Source organism: Triturus cristatus, chromosome 8 (assembly GCF_964204655.1).
Source record: "Triturus cristatus chromosome 8, aTriCri1.1, whole genome shotgun sequence".
Lineage (NCBI taxonomy): Eukaryota > Metazoa > Chordata > Amphibia > Caudata > Salamandridae > Triturus > Triturus cristatus.
In genome coordinates this window covers 1,674,366,512-1,674,384,755 of record NC_140591.1, presented here as the reverse complement: position 1 = coordinate 1,674,384,755, position 18,244 = coordinate 1,674,366,512, and the positions used below count along the sequence as shown (strand labels likewise).

The 18,244-nt window shown below is 45.2% G+C and overlaps 1 protein-coding gene across 1 annotated transcript in view; it reads left to right on the top strand.

The window, feature by feature from the left end:
• LOC146808567 (pepsin A-like) overlaps positions 1-18,244 on the top strand; it is a 222,772-nt gene that overhangs the window by 65,974 nt on the left and 138,554 nt on the right. Inside the window, exon 3 of the mRNA XM_085623591.1 lies at positions 9,818-9,929. Within this exon, the coding sequence (XP_085479717.1) occupies positions 9,818-9,929 (112 nt within the window). The remainder of the gene's footprint in view (positions 1-9,817; positions 9,930-18,244) is intronic.

Below are 18,244 nucleotides of genomic sequence, written 5' to 3'. Positions count from 1 at the left end.
CTGTATATTTGTGGTATTTGTATGGCGCAAACCTAGATAAAACACAGAGGAGCACTGTACAGAGTCAAAGGCAGAGTTACAGTCGACTCGTAACTAGAGGGACCGCGTGGTGATGAGAGCAGAGGTGGACTATTACCGCCACGCGATGTAGTGTTCAGTAAAGAGGTCCATCTTTAACTCTCACCTGAATTGGACCAGGGTTAGGCAAGTCCTGGGGGATACAGGGATGTCATTCAGGTTCTGGATGTGCAGTCAAAAACTGTACTCAGCTCAATCTGGCAGTCGATTAGGCAGAATATTCTAGGTTCTTGCTGGAATAGATGATCAATTAGAAATTAAACTATATTCAATATATTTCTGATATATGTAGAAAGGTTTCTATTGGTTTCTGACAGAGCCATGACTCCTGTAAAATAACAACATTCAAGCATCATGCACATGCTGCCTCCTTACCCCTGTGTCCACTGTTGAGATGTGTGACATTAACAGAAAACTTTAATTAATTCCTAGACAATTCCAAGAAATTCAGCCTACATAGTGAAATGTGGTTTGCCGGGATCTGCTGTGAGACATTTTTTACATCAAGAACCAGAATAACTGGTCAGTGAAAAAAGGGGAACATAGGCTTGGCATGTTTGCTAAGAGGGATAGAAGAAACTTATTGGAGGAAAACAATCGCCATGAGATGAGAGGTAGGAAAAATCTGGAACAACAAGGAATCCTGGAAAAGCAAGAGTGAGGTTGGAAATACAGAGACTAAAGGCCATCAGAGTGGATTCTGGAACAGAAAGTGACATAATGGCCGTATTAACAAACTGCATTCTGTAGTCCATAAAGAAGTACAACATTACCACCACTTGAGTACTACAACATGCTATTCACAAATCTATGGGCAGAGAACTATCTTTTTGGTGGTGAAGTTCCTGCAAACATAACTGTATGCTTCAGGAGTAAATAAGTAACGGACTGCGCAACTAGTGGGAAAATGTGGATCACCTACCACTAAATAGGAGAAGTTTAAGGGAATTTAGAGAGTGGCATGGAGAGACAAGGTAATATAAACGCAACCCCACAAAAGAGTAAGATTGTAGCTATTCACAATCTACACCTCTAAAGTTCCAAAACCTCTCAAGGGGTGAAAGCCCATGTCACTATATGGCAGCCCAGCATTGGAATAAGGCAATCACCACAAATGGCTACTCATAGTCATTATTCCCCTTAGAAAGCATGCGTTTTGTGGTTTGGTCTAAATCCGAACAGCTGTTTTTAAGTAATTAGCATTGAGAGAGGTGCTTGTTGTGTATGAAGGGGTTAACACTGGTATAAAGTTATATATATCTAGACTATTGGTTTCCAGATATCCTCTGATTGGCCCAATGAACGTGGATGGGTGTTTCCTCATTGGCTGGCCACAATATGGAGAGCATGTTGTGGCAGCCATTACAGGACACATAGTTTACCCTAGAGGGTTGTATCGAGCTCAACTTTGAGTGTGGTCAATAAAATACAGAAATTCACTGGAAAAACACAAAGATTAAAGTGATGTCAGAGTTAGGTCTTCAAGTAAGATAAAATGAAAAACCACTGAAATACGCCAGTTATACATTAGTGAACTAACCTGCCCCTGTCATGCACTGGATATCACCTCTCATATTGCATCACTTATGACATCACATGTCAAATGGCATCATTGATGATATCACTGATGACATCTCAAAGGACTTAATGTATGACATCGCTGATGACATCCAAATAACATCACCCATGACACTACCATTTACATTACCCCTTTAACCCTTACAGCATTATAAAAAAGAATGTTGTTTGTAAAGTACCTGTAGTCCTAAGCAGCTTAGAATTACTGTGTGTACACGAGTTAGTGCGCAGAATGGAAGTAGAGTAAGCCCTGGAGGCAAGTGTGGCTGTGCATGCTGACATTTATATGGTGCAATGTTTACAAACCAGTAAAGTTTGGGGTGCGAGTAGGACTTCAGGTTAAATGAGGTAAAGTCTGAGCATCTGATGCGTCAAAGTAAGGTATAAATGATAACCAAAGCCTGTTACAAAAATATATGAGAAGAGCCAAAGCTTCTTTTTATAATAGGTTATTCACCAGCGGATGTCTGGGCATGTGCCCGTGGTAGATAGTTGTACTATAGTGCTGTTCCATTCTATGCATCAATCTGTGTACATTCAGTAACTCTATGCTGTAATTGACTGTGGGTTAGGAATCTCCAACCTTTCTTCTAGTAAGAGATATTATGTTCAATAAAAATCATTGCAGGGTGGTCAAGATGGCGGCGCGGTAGGACGCGTTGTTCTGAGCTCCTGCCCGTTACCTGCCCAACACCGTGTTTTCCAGTGTTTACCTGAGCCTGGTGATTGTCCAATCGATGAAACACCAACGGGAGCATAAGGAGCACTGAGCCCGGACTTTTTTGGGGCCTGCAGCTTCTTTTCCAGACCCAGCCGCAGAGGCCCGCTGGCCTTATACTCAACCAGAGCTGTGGCCTACGCGTAGTGGGAGACCCATACAATGGATCTCTCAAGGCCAGCCTCTACAGCTCCTAGCCCACTCCTCCCGCCGCACCAGACGGTGCACCACACATTGACCTGAGGTAGCACACTGTCGGCGGGTTGCGCCCCGGTGGTGTCGGGCAGGCTCACCGGCATCGTGCCACGGACGCGCCCGCAAGCTGCATCCCGCCCCAAACTCAATTAGAGGGGGGCTCCACGGAGTAACGGCATCGGGGACCTGCTTGAGGACCGGGGCCTCCCCGCTGTGAGGCGTGATCTGGTGACCCCCGGGGCCCTTTTTGGACCAAAAGCCAGCCTCCACTCCACAGGCGATGCAGCACAGGGAGGGCAAGCGTGGCCGCCGTTAAAGGCAGGCCACCAAGAGCAGGTTGCGGCGGCTCACTGAAGCTGCCCAGCTAGGCCTGGGTGCGGCTTGTGGGCCTGCCGCGTCCCCAACTCGCTGTCTCTTCATCGGAAGCACAGAACCGGTGCGCCGTGCTGAGCACTCTGCCAGCACCCCCAGGCCTACAGACGACTCATTTCCTGTCCGCTTACTAGTGGGACCCAATACGCGCTACATCACACAGGAGCTCATCAGCGCAGACGGTGCCTGACGCATGGCCCAGGGACCGGCGCAGGAGTCACACATAGCCGAGACTTGCAGTAGGGGTTCCCAACCAGCACTCAGGGGCCTTTAACGGGACTGGTAACGTCATCTTCTCACTAGCTTGGCCCTATTTTCAGGACTCTCAGGCACCGCTGATCTTTTAATCGCCTAGTTGCACCCAAGCTGCCTCCTCCTCCGACTCCACCGATTTCGGAGGATCAAGGGGGTGCGAGACTATGTCCTCCGCAAGGGCGAAGAAAGACAAATCCCTAAAGAATCTCTTTGATCGTCATCAGTCCACTTCCACTATGGCGCAATCTGCCCCTGCGAAGTCCGGAGTCCATGGTGAGGAGTCTGTAACCCAAGCATTCTTGGAGTTCCTCTTCCTGACCCTCCGGGAAGATCTCCAGACAGTGAAGAAGGACCTAACTTCCGAAATAAAAGAGGTGCATAGAGATGTGGACAGCATCGGGGAAAGGGTGGCGGCCTTGGAAGACAGAGGAGACAACAGAGACACTGAGCTGTCCACTCTCCAACAGGAGTTGCTTCGGCTCCAGAACCAACACCTTGACATGCAGACTCACATAGAGGACTTAGAGAAACGCTCCCGGAGACATAATATTCGCATCCGGGCAGTGAATGTCGCGACGAACTAGGATAACCTCTTCGCCTTCACCAAAGAGCTCTTCAACCACATCCTGGTTAACTCACCTGAGGTTGACCTCAAACTAGACCGCGCCCATAGGGTTGGACCCCCCCCGGACAAGCAACGCACCGCCTGCAGACATTCTAGTTTGTGTCCATGACTTCAGGACCAAGGAGGTGGTTCTCGACAAGGCAAGATCCATTCACCCCATTTCATTTAAGGGCCAATCTCCGGTGCTCTATCAAGACCTTGCACTCCTCACTCTTCAGCGGCGGTGGCAGTTCCGACCTGTCACTGTCCACCTCCGCCAGCAGGGTGTTTCCTATTCTTGGGGACATCCGTTCCGGCTTATCTTTTGGCATAACTGTAAGCTACTCCAGCCACGCTCACTAACAGAGGCCTGTCACTTGCTGGGAATTCCAATTCCCCCGGAAGAGGATGAGCATCACAGCCCAATCCCCTGTCCTGAGGTTTCTCCTGCGAGCTGGCAGCGGCAGGGCCGCAGGCACCGTTTCCAGCATCCCGACCAGTCTGAGATAACGAACGGCCTGCAGGCGGCTCTCGTTTCCATGACAGAGGCCTTAGCAAAAACGCACTCCTGAATGCACATGAGTGGAGCAGACGCTCTGCTCTCTTCCATTGCTTCCAGGGTGGGCGGCGGGTGGGGCAGGAGGCCTGTCACTTGACCACACCATGGACCCCATACTAACTACTTCCCGGTCATCCTGGGATGACGGACTATTTTTCTCACACTTGTTCTGCCTATGCAGTAATGTTTTTGACTGTTTGTTTGGGATACTTTTGTTTTGGTTTTGGGGTCCCTCGTCCACCCTCTTTCTTATTCATTCCGATGCCCGACGGTGCCCCCTCTACATCACTTATGCCTGGCGGCGGCTTCTCCGATGGCAGTCCAGGGCTCTTTCCACTGCTACTCTGTGGCTCAATACTCGGTGCACTTCTATAAAACGTTCTGCTCCCTGGTGGCCCCACTCTTGACCCGCCTCTTCAACTCCTTCGCTCAGGCGGGAATGATCCCGGAGGATGTGCTCGAACCGGCAATAGTGGTCATCCTGAATCCCGGGAAAGACAGGACTATCTGCGGAGCGTACCAACCCATATCTCTCCTTAGTAACATAACATAGATCTTAAGTTATATACGGGGATCGTTTCTCCCACCTTGCGCCTTATATGCCAAGTCTGATAGATCCTGATCAGACAGGCTTTATCCCGCAACGCCAAATGAGTGACAACACCAAACGCGTCCTCCACCTCATTGAAAAGGCCTCTCAGATGCAATGGGAGTACATGCTGCTCACCATTGATGCCGAGAAGGCCTTCGACAGGGTCCACTGGCCATTCTTGGAGCAAGTGCTCACATGTGTCGGGATGGGGACAAACTTCGCACTCATATTCTCAATTGTTACCGATTCCCCATGGCCACCATTCAAGTCAATGGCCATACTTCGACCTGATTTCCTATAGGAAGGGGCACTCACCCGGGGTGTCCCTTATCGCCCCTACTTTTCACGCTCTATGGAGCCACTAGCTCACCGCATCAGACACAAACCTCTTATATCAGGGATTGGGCGCGATGTCCACACTATTAGTCTGCATGCGGACGATGTCCTGATTTTTCTCTCAAACCCTGTTCCCGCATTACGGCCTTTTTCATGGAATTTGACTGCTTTGCACAGGCCTCGGGGTTCAAAGTCAATATGGAGAAGTCTGTAGCACTTGATCTTTTCCTATCGCCTCACACACTGGCGTGCCTTCGGGCTCAGCACTCTATACAATGGTCAGAAGACGCAGTCCCTTATCTGGGGATCTTGCTGGCCCCCACCGTGCAGGCAATAGCTACCAGCACCTACACTAAACTCCGGCTGCAAATACGCAAGGAATTGAGGGAATGGAATCACTACCCGCTCTCTTGGCTTGGCAGGGTGGCGGCCACCAAAATGACCATCTTGCCACGGATTCCCCATCCGACCTCCCCCAGGGTGGATTCAACAGATCCAATTAGAGCTCGCGCAATTTATTCCGCAGGGCCGCAAACCCCAACTGAAGAAATCTATAGCGACCCTCCAACCTGAGGATGGTGGGTTAGGCATTCCTGATCTCCAGCTTTACTTTCAGGCAACACAATTACGTTACCTAGTCGAATGGAACCGGCTGTTGTCCGAAAAGCACTAGCTCTTCCAGGACCACACAGTGGCCGCCACGCCCCTCCAGAAGATCCCCTTCCTTCCGAAACCGCATAGACCACCTAATGTATACGTGTTCCACATCACTACGGTGATCTTAGAGACATGGGATCATACCAATGTTATATAAAAAGAAGAGATTCCCTGGTGGAAAAGTTAAATAGACACCACACTAATTATGGCAAATATAAACTACAGCCCATATGTTAGAACATGTACAATGTCAAATTAAACTGAAACAATATTAAAATGATTAAAAAAAAAGTATTTTTATTTTGTATAAAATGACAGAAAAAATGTTTTGGTTTTTGTTAACACAAAGACAAATATAATCTCACAGTTGCAATTTACAATATACAGTCCTCTATAGTTAAAAAGATTGATGCACAAACATACCAATAGAGTATATAATAATCTCAGTAAAAACAATTTCATCTAATTCCTATTCTAAACCCATACACTTAACAGAGAGACAAAAACAGACAGTTTATTTTGTCTTTATTACAACACATCCGTTTTTGAAATTTCAAAATACTATTCTTAGGAACAATCAGATCGTAATGTGTCTCAAAGAAAAGCTATTCATACGGATTGTGTCAAATTATAGAGTCGACGCGTTTCGATGGTTTTAACTAATGCTCCATCTTTATCAAGACTATAATAACGTCCCTCTTGTTACAGGCACTGGTTGGTTGCCGTTGTTACTCACTCCTTATATCATATAATGCTGTTTCCAAATATATAAATAAAGTCGATAAATCTTTGCCATTGAATTGGGTAAAGTCTCTATATGCACGTTTAGTAATCGCCTTATGTTAAAAAACAGTCATCGTCCTCATGCCTACATGTGCAGACATACCATATTTTTAAATGTCCACTGACTTGCTGGCCGTATAGTTCCCGTTTTTATTATATATAAAAAGTATATAGGGAAAAAGTAGCTCTCCCAAAATGCCCGTTCTGAGCTACTAATTTGGTCACACAATACCGTGTAAGGATTTCTCGGCGGCAAAAGGCTTCGCGCGTTCTCCCGTATTCGACATCGGGAACTATACGGCCAGCAAGTCAGTGGACATTTAAAAATATGGTATGTCTGCACATGTAGGCACGAGGACGATGACTGTTTTTTAACATAAGGCGATTACTAAACGTGCATATAGAGACTTTACCCAATTCAATGGCAAAGATTTATCGACTTAGGAACCCCATAGTCAAAGCTGAACGACTACACTACCTTCAACTTCGCCACTAGGCTCTTCACCCACATATCAGGCCAAATGCCCGATGTCATCTCTCTACTTACGAAAAATGGCTCATTACACGACATCCGACAAAAAGCTCATCTCGGACCTGTATAAAATGTTACTGTCCAGGAATACACATGCATATAGCGCTGGCCGTGCGCATTGGGAGCGAGACTTAGGCAGGTCACTTAGGCATAAAGAATGGGAGGGTGTGTACCACAGGGCCCACCACTCGCCATATCACACAGGGCTGACTGAAACAATGACGAAGGTAGCCACTTATTGGTATTATACCCCTGAGCGCATCCACAAGGCGGACCCACAACAGAGCGTGGACTGCTGGTGGGGATGTGGGCAACTGGGTACTCTGGTACATCCTCTCTGGGATTGTGAGTACATACAACCATACTGAACCCAGATCCTCGACGAGGTTGATCAACATCTGGACACACAAATAGATTCCCTGCCTTTGTCTTATTAGGTCTCCCGAACCCCTTAACGTACCCTCTCAAATCAAGAAAGGGCCGCCTGATTGAGATCGCACTAGGCTCAGCGATCCAAAATATCTTGACTCACTGGCGAACCGCACAGACGCCCACTTTACTGGGTTGGTTACAGCGCCTGTGGTGTGTTTTGGGGATGGAGAAGATGACCCGTACACTGGCTGGGAGAGGCTCCGCTTTCGGAGAGCTTTGGCAACTATTCCTGTCCCTTTTAGCCTCGGAATTCCGAGAGTTAACTTGCCCACGGTATCTACGCCTCTTACGCCTTTCTGACCCGCTTGAGCCAGCGACATAGCACACATAATCCCACACTGTGATCCTGACAGCTTCACTAGCTCTAATAGTCTCGGTGTTAGGGGGGCGGGGTGGGGGGTGGAAGGGAGGGTAATGTAAGTGTCAGTTCTTGTTTTTGTATTTTGGTTTCATAGTTCCGGCTCTCTTCTAATTGTATATCAGCTATTCAGGGTGTGAATCGCCCTTATCATAATGTATGCATCCGAATGTCAGACATGTTGTTTGTTGATACAAATTCAATAAAAGATTTAACCCATAAAAATCATTACAGGCTTCAAGTACAAATTATTAGTGTTACAACAGTGAGCAACTCAGACAAGATCCCATTATTGTCCATGCAGGATTACTAGCAGTGACTATATCAGTGCTTCAGCAAGATCTGCAGAAATATTGTTAAAAATATCTTCTTATTATTGATTTTCAAGTTGAATAATAAACAAAAATCTCAATTATCCAATACTTTACTATTGGAAGATTCAACAGTTGGGGCAGCGATCACAGCATGGTGAATTAGACGGAAAAAAAAGTTTATTTATCTTAAAAATGAATGCTAATGTAAATTAATTGTATATGTTTTTAAAAAAAATGCAGAACAGATAACAAAATGCTACAACACTACTAATTTCAATCTTAAATTAATGGGAATATTTTTTATTAAATCTAAATTATTTTTCTGAAGTTTAAATTTAAAATGAATTCCCACCAAACTACTTTTTTTAACATACATTCATATTAATTAAAAGTGCCGTTTTGAATTCATTAAAATTAATTTAGTTACACCTGATAAATATTGTTACATCATTATTGTTTAAATTAAAAATAGGGTGTTAAAAATGTTTTATAATTAGATAATTAATATGTATGATTTCTATATATTTTTTAAGATTGTGTTTTAATTGGTTATATCTTCATCTATTTCAAAACATTTAATTTACCTTTATTTCCTAATGAGTTTTATTTTAATCCCTAATGTCCATTATTTTCTATGGGAGTGTGTTGCAGTACCAGTGGTTGCTTGGCCATTTGTGGTCTGGACTTGCTACTGCATATTCTTTTTTTTAGTTATAACTTATGCTGGGATTTTGTGACAACCAAAAGTAGTAAATTTACTAAACAAAGTAAATTACTCAAAAAAGTGTAAGTTATCTTTGTGTGTCAGGCTGTGTGAATGTACCTTTAGCGAGACAGAAGAACTCTGGCGGCGTCAGATATGCTGTTGGGGAGGGGCTATTTTTGAACATTCTTTTTGTGACATAAGTCCACATCAGATTGTATCAGTGGCTAATGCTCAAATATTATGGGGATTTTTTTCATTCCCAGCTGCTGTATTTGGCAGTTAAAGAGAGCTCTGTAGCACCACTATTCTGTACTCAGATAACTCCCTCATAACAAAATTCACATGCTGTCAGGTCCAATACCCTGGGTCTAATACCATAGATAACATAAGCTATATCCCACTTTCTCAAAATACTGTGCACTTCCACTATTGCTTTTTCGTCTGATAAGCGGATGGTGACCCAAAACAGCCAATGATGCCTGGTTTATCACATGCCAATGAATACAGCCTCAGCTTGGATGTACCATTTGAAAAGATGACAATGATGCTGTGAAGATTATCTACCAACACTCTCTCTATGGTGTATAAAGAGAGCTCCAGTCTTGTGAAATAGCTTGAAATGTATTTCTAATCACATCTTGCTTGTCAGTGTAGTTGGGCAGTAGGAGATGAGGACTGGGTGTTGGTCAAAAATATCTTCCATTACTAACTCAAACTCCTTTTCAATTCTTTTATCTTCATCTAACAGAATTCATATTTTGGCACCATTTATATTGGGACCCCAGGTCAGGAGTTCACAGTTCTTTTTGACACAGGTTCATCAAATCTCTGGGTGCCTTCTGCCTCCTGCACCAGTTGTGGTAAGTGTTTGTAAAATAAACACGTTATTCCACTGTCTGTCCTACAGTAATATTTCTTAATTTGTTGTTCAGAGTGCTTACCAATTTGTTCACATTTCATTGTTACGTGTAATTGAATAATCATTGTTAATATTATATTAATCAGAAAGGCATGGGGAGTAATGCAAATATTGTAAGCGCAAGTATTAAACCTTTAAGTGCCGAGAGTTTCCATAGACTGCGGTAGAGCCGTTTTTTAGGACTGGCCAAGAGACAGCTTTAGCTTTAACAGTCTCGCCTGGCCTTACATTTTCCTTCATAAATACGCATATATGTGTGCGTAAAGATGCCTTTCGTCTCTTCATCTATTGGTCTCTTGAAGTGTTATTCACTTTTTGCTTCCACCTACTGCAAAGCCACAAGTAAAGGTAAGGTCGATAGAACTTAGTGGACATGTTGGGTGGTAGTACTTGAAATGGTGCCCAAGAAGGGAGCATCCTGGATTATGCATTGCTTTGGGCACCAGGAAGAGGGATCTGAAAATAATGTGATCTTTGATGGAAAGCCAGTGAAGCTGATGCCAGTCTCTAAGGGCCTGATTTAGATCTCGGCGGACGGGCTACTCCATCTCAACGGAGACGGATATCCCATCTGCAGAAATATAAATCCCATTCTATCCTATAGGATTTATATTTCGCCGGGCAGGATATCGGATGTCGTTGTGATGGAGTAACCCGTCCGCCAAGATCTAAATCAGGCCCTAAGTCACAAGGCTAACCTGGCAGCATAGATTTGGAGTAGCTGACCCTGTGAATGAAACAGGCTGGAAGGTCAAGATGGACAGATTACAATAGACCCATTGTACCAAAATAAGGGTCAAATGAATGACCTTGAGTGAAAATGCGAACAGCCGCAAGAATATCACCAACGTTCTCAGAAGAAAGATACACGAGGCAACCACAGGCTTGACTTGACTTTGAAAGTGCTGACAGCCCCTCTTTCCAGTTTAGGATGTGTTATTTCATGGAGTCCTTATATTCCAGAACATGTAAAGCAGTGGAAGGGAGAACGTGGCTCCTGGAAAGGCCTTTTGGGCAGTTTACCTGTATATATATACATATGTATTTACAGAATAACATATAAATCAATTTCCGTTTCTGAACGCGAGCCGACACTGACGAAAGCTACGGCTGAAACGCGTCTGTTCTGCACCAATAAATCCGAATAGGGATTAAAATCTAACCGGAGTGCTGGTCCTTTGTTCATCTTGTGGAACTTTGGAGCGTTATACATATATATATATATATATATGTATGCATAGATCACTGAGTGAAAAAAACCGTAAGCAATTCCAAAGTATTTTTAGGCAGAAGTTGACTATCAGTATAGGACGGAGTGTGCTTGAATGTGAACCCTGACAGTGCACCTTCACACATGCTCCCTGTGCCACTGAAACCAAACTGCACTGGACTGAAAAGGCCCAGTCAGGGAGAAACCTGTTTTTGGTTGCTGGAGAGGGGACATGGCTTGGCAGTGTGAGCTGGATTGTTCCTTTTGGAGCAGGGCCAAAGCTGATTGGCATATTGCTGGGTTTAATCTGAGGTAGCATGGTGGGCAAAAGCATGATGGGTTGGAATGCTACACTGAGAGCTTGCCAGTGGTACACACATTGCACGCATTCCTCCTGTCCTGTTTGACACATTCAGACATGCTCCAGCCTAAACTAGAAATCTGCGCCAGGACGCTCCTTGGCTGGAGTATCTGTGCGCACAATAAATAACCGTAACATAACATAACATAACATAAAGTAGTATGATTTATTAAAATCATCTCTTTATCAAGTCTACTAATATCACCATCAAATACATTAGGGAGACAAAGCAGTGGACTTCAAGTAAGTATTATTGTGACTAGATACAAATATTATCATTGTAGTGTTGTGTAATTCCTAGGCCTCCCCAGGACCTGCACATTTTGGATGACCTAAACTGTAGGCTTGGTGTACACACAGACTCTGGACACCCCCACAGCATATGCCAGCCATTATACCAGCCAGCTCTACAGTGCCACTACCACCCCTTGCATCCCACAGTGGAGAAGGTAGTTTCTGGCAACCACTGAACATGACAACCCTGTTTCCTCAGGGATCGTGGAAAACAGTACAGTACTTTTTGCTCTGTCCCTCGTGCTTGCTTATTCTCAGAACACACACACAGAATGGGACGTTTCAATAAGGAGTTGTTGGTCAAGGGTCAATCTTGTGTAAAACATGTTTGCTGCACCAATCAGAAGACAGGAGCAGACAAAAGTGATCGGAAGCCCCAATATAGTAAACAGTAGATACATTTCTACCATAGTGCTAAAAAGATGAACATAGGCCAGTTATATAAAACAGTAGCATTGGCGACTCCTACAATGCGCTGCGTACCTACTTTGCCTAAATTTGCCTAACCTAGTTATGTAGATGAAGCATGTACATGTGCATATGTGTGTGCTAAGATGTAACCAGGAATCCGCCAGGGAAGTACTAACCCCTCACCTGATGGTCAAGAACGAAGGACCCTATCTCTTCTCCGAGGATGACACCCTGCAAGGGATGTCAGATCGATGCTTGTCGAAGAATCAGCATGCAGAACCTCAGTCTAGCCTGGAAGTAATTCTCCTCTAAGTTGTAAGAGGGAGTGGGGTCCAGGGTTTTTCTTGAATCAATATGTCTTCAACACAATCACAGACGTTTTGAAAACAATCACCAATGCTTTTCTAAACAAGTGTGATCATGCACAGCTGGCTGTTGGCCAAGGATGAAAAAAAGTGGTGAGCCTTATACAGAATCATACTTCTTTACCTGAGGACATGTTTATGTACATCAGGTACAGGAATTATGATCTACCGAGAGACTGGTGTTGAAGAGACAGGAGCAAGCTACTAGGTAAAAGGTCACCTGTTTAGAACAGTTATTGCCGTGTGGATGGGACAAATGTATGTAATCGGCGTATACATAACAGGACTATCCTAAAAGACATGATACACACTCCTCATTAAAAGGTCAACAAGGTCAGATCGATAATGATAAAGCTAACGCTAGTAAAAAGGCAACAAAATCATTTATTATAAAACATACTAAAAGCACTTTTAAAAGCCTGAAAAGATGTCCATAAAATGTCATATTCAAAAGGTCCTCTAAACTTGTATATGTTGTTATAATGCACTGAGCACCTTGAAACATTCGACCTTCAATTCGGTAAATGTTTTAAAAAGTTACTGAACGGTTCCCAGCACAGGAGAGGCCAGATTGTTTAAGAATTCTGCGCTGAAGACTCAACATCGCTGAACATCGTATCCGCAGTACTTCCAGTTTGATATCAAGTGAGCAGAGGTGGTCATCTCTGGTTCCCACGGCAGCCGTTGGGGAAGAATTAGATGCCTGTTTGCCTGAAACTGATGCCTGCACATCCGGAGCAGGGCCAATTTTCATTCCAACAAGAGCTGAAGTATCCTGTGAAGGCTCTAGAAATGCCATCATAAACATAAGAATACGCTGTGGACAAGGCGCCAGGAGCATTTCTATTTCCGGCGGAGCAACCGATGGAAGTGTCAGACAGAGGTCCAACACACGTCCAAATCCGCAAAAGAGGCAGCGGAATACTGGGAAGTTCAGCCAGGCCAGTCTGAAAGACAGGAACCAATGCTCACTCAGCTCTCGAAGCCGAGGTGTACCCAGGTAGAACACCATTTGCTCATGACAATATCGCTCCAGCAGTGTTCTTTCCATGTCTCGAGTGATGGGGACATCCATTGCAAAGCAACAGAATTAAAACCAGAATGCCCGCCACTGAAAGCAGGACCAAAGGAAGCCCTCCAGAAACGCTTTTAAGGACTGAGTGTATGAAAGAAGGAATCACTCCGAAGATGGTCTGAAAGGTGGTTAACAGCCCTGACAAAAGGCTCTTAAATAAGTTTACTATCCCCTTCGTATCAGACATATTAAAGATACGATGGACCATTTCCCCGAAATGGAACAGTTCTGCCAACAAATCAAATGTTGCTGTATCATGGGACTAACCTCTAGCCTCAATCCCAAAACAAACTTCGAGACAAACTGTCCCACATCTTTGGGGTCTAAGGTGTCCAGCCCACTGTACTGTTTGAAGGCTTGCAAGAGCCGTTCATAATACTCATGCTCTGTTTCTTTTGGTCCCTGAACAGTTCGGTCTATCTTAACCCAATCAATATCTTGAGGTGAAATCTTCAACTTCAACCATGTGATCACTTGTTCAAACTTTCTCATAACTATAGGCGACGGACCATTCGTGACAGAATCCCTGTCTGGCTCAGAAGCCGGCCACTCAACAGCAACTTTACAAGCTGACCATAAATCACCTGGTACTACAAAGTCAAACAATGGGTTCAAATCAATCCACAATACTTTCAAGATTTTAACAAAACGGTCAACGTGTTTGTACCATTCTACAGGCTTTTCTCTCAGCCGAGGAAAGTCATTAGTAAACACAGCCAAATCACCACTACTCCAAGGCACATGCACGTATCCTCCATTTTGTAACTCTCATAAAGGGTAATTCACTACCCCTAACATCCCTCCACCCAGAGGCGGAGTCTCTCCTGCATTCTTTTTAGAGCTCTTCTTCTTAGACCACCTTTCCTCCCATTTATCAAGCATGATCCATGCACGCATCCCTACAATCAAATCTCTGATGTGTGTCCTCAATCCTATGACCCTCTTTTCTTCCAGTTCTTGATCACTATACTGCAACCTATGGCTTCCCTTCCTTTTGGACAAATCCACCTCGTACCTTTTTGCCAAGTCTGTCAGTTTCTCATGTGCAGTCCTCGCTTTACGAGTCACATCCTTTGCTACAAAAAAGCAGCTTATCTTATTCATAAATTTCTATCCTGTCCAAAGGCAGATTTCCATTAGATATTTCATCTACCTCTGCTTTCAACCTCACTATATCCAACATCCTTGCCCTCATGGCACCTCTCAACATTTCTCGACAAGCTGCGCCATTCCGTTCATCAATCATACTCGCAGTTCTGGTCTCAAGACCTACTCTCTTCTTCTAAACAGATCTTTGCTATAGTGCAGAGTTTCCTTGCCCCTAGCGTTCAGGTCGCTGTCGCCCCGGTCTCGGATTCCTGGTGCAACACTTTGGCATCTTTCTTCAGGGACAAAATCATTAGCATCCAGGAGACTTTTCGGCCTTTTATGAAGTCGGCTAGTTCTGAACAGGTCTCCACCCCGCCTAGAGCTTTACCGACCAGCAGCCTCTCAGAGTTCTGTCCGCTAGATCTGTCCAGCTCCCTTAAAATCCTAAAAGCCCTCAAGTCGGGCTCACCGACTGATCCGTGCGCTGCCAGATTACTCTCGGACGTGGCAGATACCGTCAACACTGAGGTCAACTTCCTGGTCAATCAATCACTAAGGGAAGCTCTCGTGCCCTCAGCATGGAAACATGCCTTAATTTTGCCACTTCTAAAAAAACCATCCCTTGATCCACTGCTTCCAGAAAACTATCGCCCCATCTCGCTTTTGCCCAGTCTGGCAAAAGTTTGTGAGAAGGCGGTCACGTACCAATTGACGAATTTCGTCGAGGTGGCTGGGGTTCTCCATCCGGCGCAGTCTGGCTTCCGGGCCTCCTACAGTACCGAATCCACTCTGTTGGAGGTCTCGGAGTCCATTCGAGAATATTTGGACGCCAGCGGGAAAGCAGCCTTAATACTGCTTGATCTCTCGGCGGCGTTCGATACGGTGCCTCATGCCATGCTCCTTGACCGCCTCTCTGATATCGGAGTAGCTGGTAAAGCTTTGCTCTGGGTCAGTTCTTTTCTGGATGGCAGGATGCAGCAGGTATGGCTTCCTCCGTGTGCCGCGGTCCCTTTGAGTGTTACCACAGGAGTACCGCAAGGGTCGTCACTTAGCCCTCTGCTTTTTAACATCTACATGACTCCGCTGATTTATCTGGCGGAGTCGCTGGGGGCTAAAGTGATGGCCTACGCAGATGATACCCACCTGCTGTTCACTTGGAATAAGGGGGACGACTCGATGACTAGACCTCATCAGTGTTTGTCCTCTGTCTTTCAGTGGCTTGCCAAGGCTCAGCTGAAATGTAACGAGGCAAAGTCAGAAGTCCTGCTGTTTGGCTCTTTTTCCTCAGAGTTTAGATCAAGACTCTGGCCTTCCGGCTTCCCTTGTCCCCCGGTAAACAAGGGAGCCGTAAAAAATCTCGGCGTTTGGTTCGACGAAAACCTGAACTTTGCCTCGCATATAAAAAAACTGGCTGGCACCTGCTTTGGGCTCTTGAGGAGCCTTAAGAAGTTTCTACCCCTGCTTCCAGTTAGGGACAGAGAGACGGTGGTGCGTGCTCTGCTTCTCTCCCGCCTCGACTACGCAAATGCCCTCTTGGTAGGTTGCCCTGGCTACCTTCTAATGAAACTACAGGTAGTCCAAAACTCGGCAGCCAGACTCCTGGGCGGTTTGTCCCCGTGGCAAAGTGCGCGGGCTCAACTTCGGGCACTCCATTGGCTCCCTGTTGAATCTCGGCTTAAATTCAAAATGCTGTCTATTGTTCAACAGGCCCTTTATGGTCGAGGCCCTAAATATCTGCAGGCCAGATTCTCCTTTTACATTCCTAGGAGACAGCTGAGATCATCCTCATTGCTGCTCATGGAGACCACTAAATTTAGGCGTGTTCGTATGGGGGGCAATTCGTTCGCCCGCAGAGCCTGCATTGCTTGGAATTCCCTTCCTTTACCATTAAGGGCTATCTGCGATCCACACTTGTTCCGAAAATCCCTGAAGATTTTGCTGTTTTAAATGGATTTCGGTAGCTTGGCAGCCTTTCTTCTGTTGTTAGCGCCGGGACACTTCCGAGTAGCTGTGCGCTCAATAAATTAAAATAACATAACATAACATAACATGTTCCTAGAAACAGGTCTGTTTCCTGAATCATCTTGATCACTATTTCCTGTCGTCCTACCGTTCTGATTCCTCGTAGGTGGTACCCACATTCTCAGATCTGATCTCGACTCGGCCAAGGACTTTTGTCTCACGGGTCTCACATCCACCTGTCCTCTAGAGGAGTCTGTGGTGGCTGGCAATGGCGTACTCCATTCTGTAGGTCTTGGAGCCTGTGCTATTTCACTCACTGTGCCATTCCCTTCAGTAGTGATTCTCTCTCCTGCAGTTGACTGTGCTAGACTGCCAGTTTTCACTTGGTCTGGGTCATATACCGATACTATGGGTCCAATGGTAACCGGTACTGTTAGAGTATCCGGTAACCTCACAACTGCCACTGCTTCTGTACCTACTGGAGACTGTATTTTCATGTCCTCTGTTCCTGTTGAGATTTTTCCTACTACTCTCACATTTGACTGAGTCTGTGATCCACCAGTCCCTTCTACTGGCATAGACTTTCCTTCATAAGAGTCTGGATTAAATGGAGATGGACTTTCTGACAACAATCTATTCACCAAGCTGTCATCCGTATCACTGTCATATTCGTCTACGCTCTTTACCTGCGCACCCCCTGTTTTTTCTATTAGCGGATATAATCTATCCCCCTCAATCATTTCCACTCTCCACCTTTTCTCCAATGCATCCCATCTCGCATCTTGGAATGCCCTGATTGACTTGTTCACCCTTTCCTGACTTCTATCTCTTTTCCTGTCATACGCTTCTCTAATCCATGCATGTAGCGCCTCAAATTGTGTTGGTCTAGGCAAAGGTCTCACCCTTACACGCGTCTCATTCACACTCTGAAGTAATTATCTGTCCAGGGAACAACCAGACAATTACTTCTCTGACTGTCTGTCCACCAATGACCGGAGAGTCTCTCGAAACTGTTGACCTCAAATCTGGCAACTGTCTGTCCGCGAAACGCCCAGACAATCACCTCTAAATTAATTGATAGGATTCCAACTCTCGATGTTACACATACAGCAACCTACGACCATTCATGGGTTGTCAACGATGTCTCATGACTCCCACAATCTCTGGTCAACAATCTCAACTCTGGGTGTCTCCTACACCACAATCTCTTATCCCGGGATATCAAAATCAAATCTCTTGGCCCGCACGCGCTCACGTCCAAACCTCAATCACTCGACTCTCATTCCAACTCCGCAAGACTTCACACACTCAAATCAACACCGCAATCTAACAAACATCACCCTGTTCATACTCACGCTACCACGAACTGTTACTTCCACAGCACCGTTACTCTCAGTCGGTTTCCATCAACCGCCTTTGTCCTCCGCTTACAATACAATGGATTACTATAGCTCGAGCTCTATGGCACTCACTAATCTCTTATCCTGAT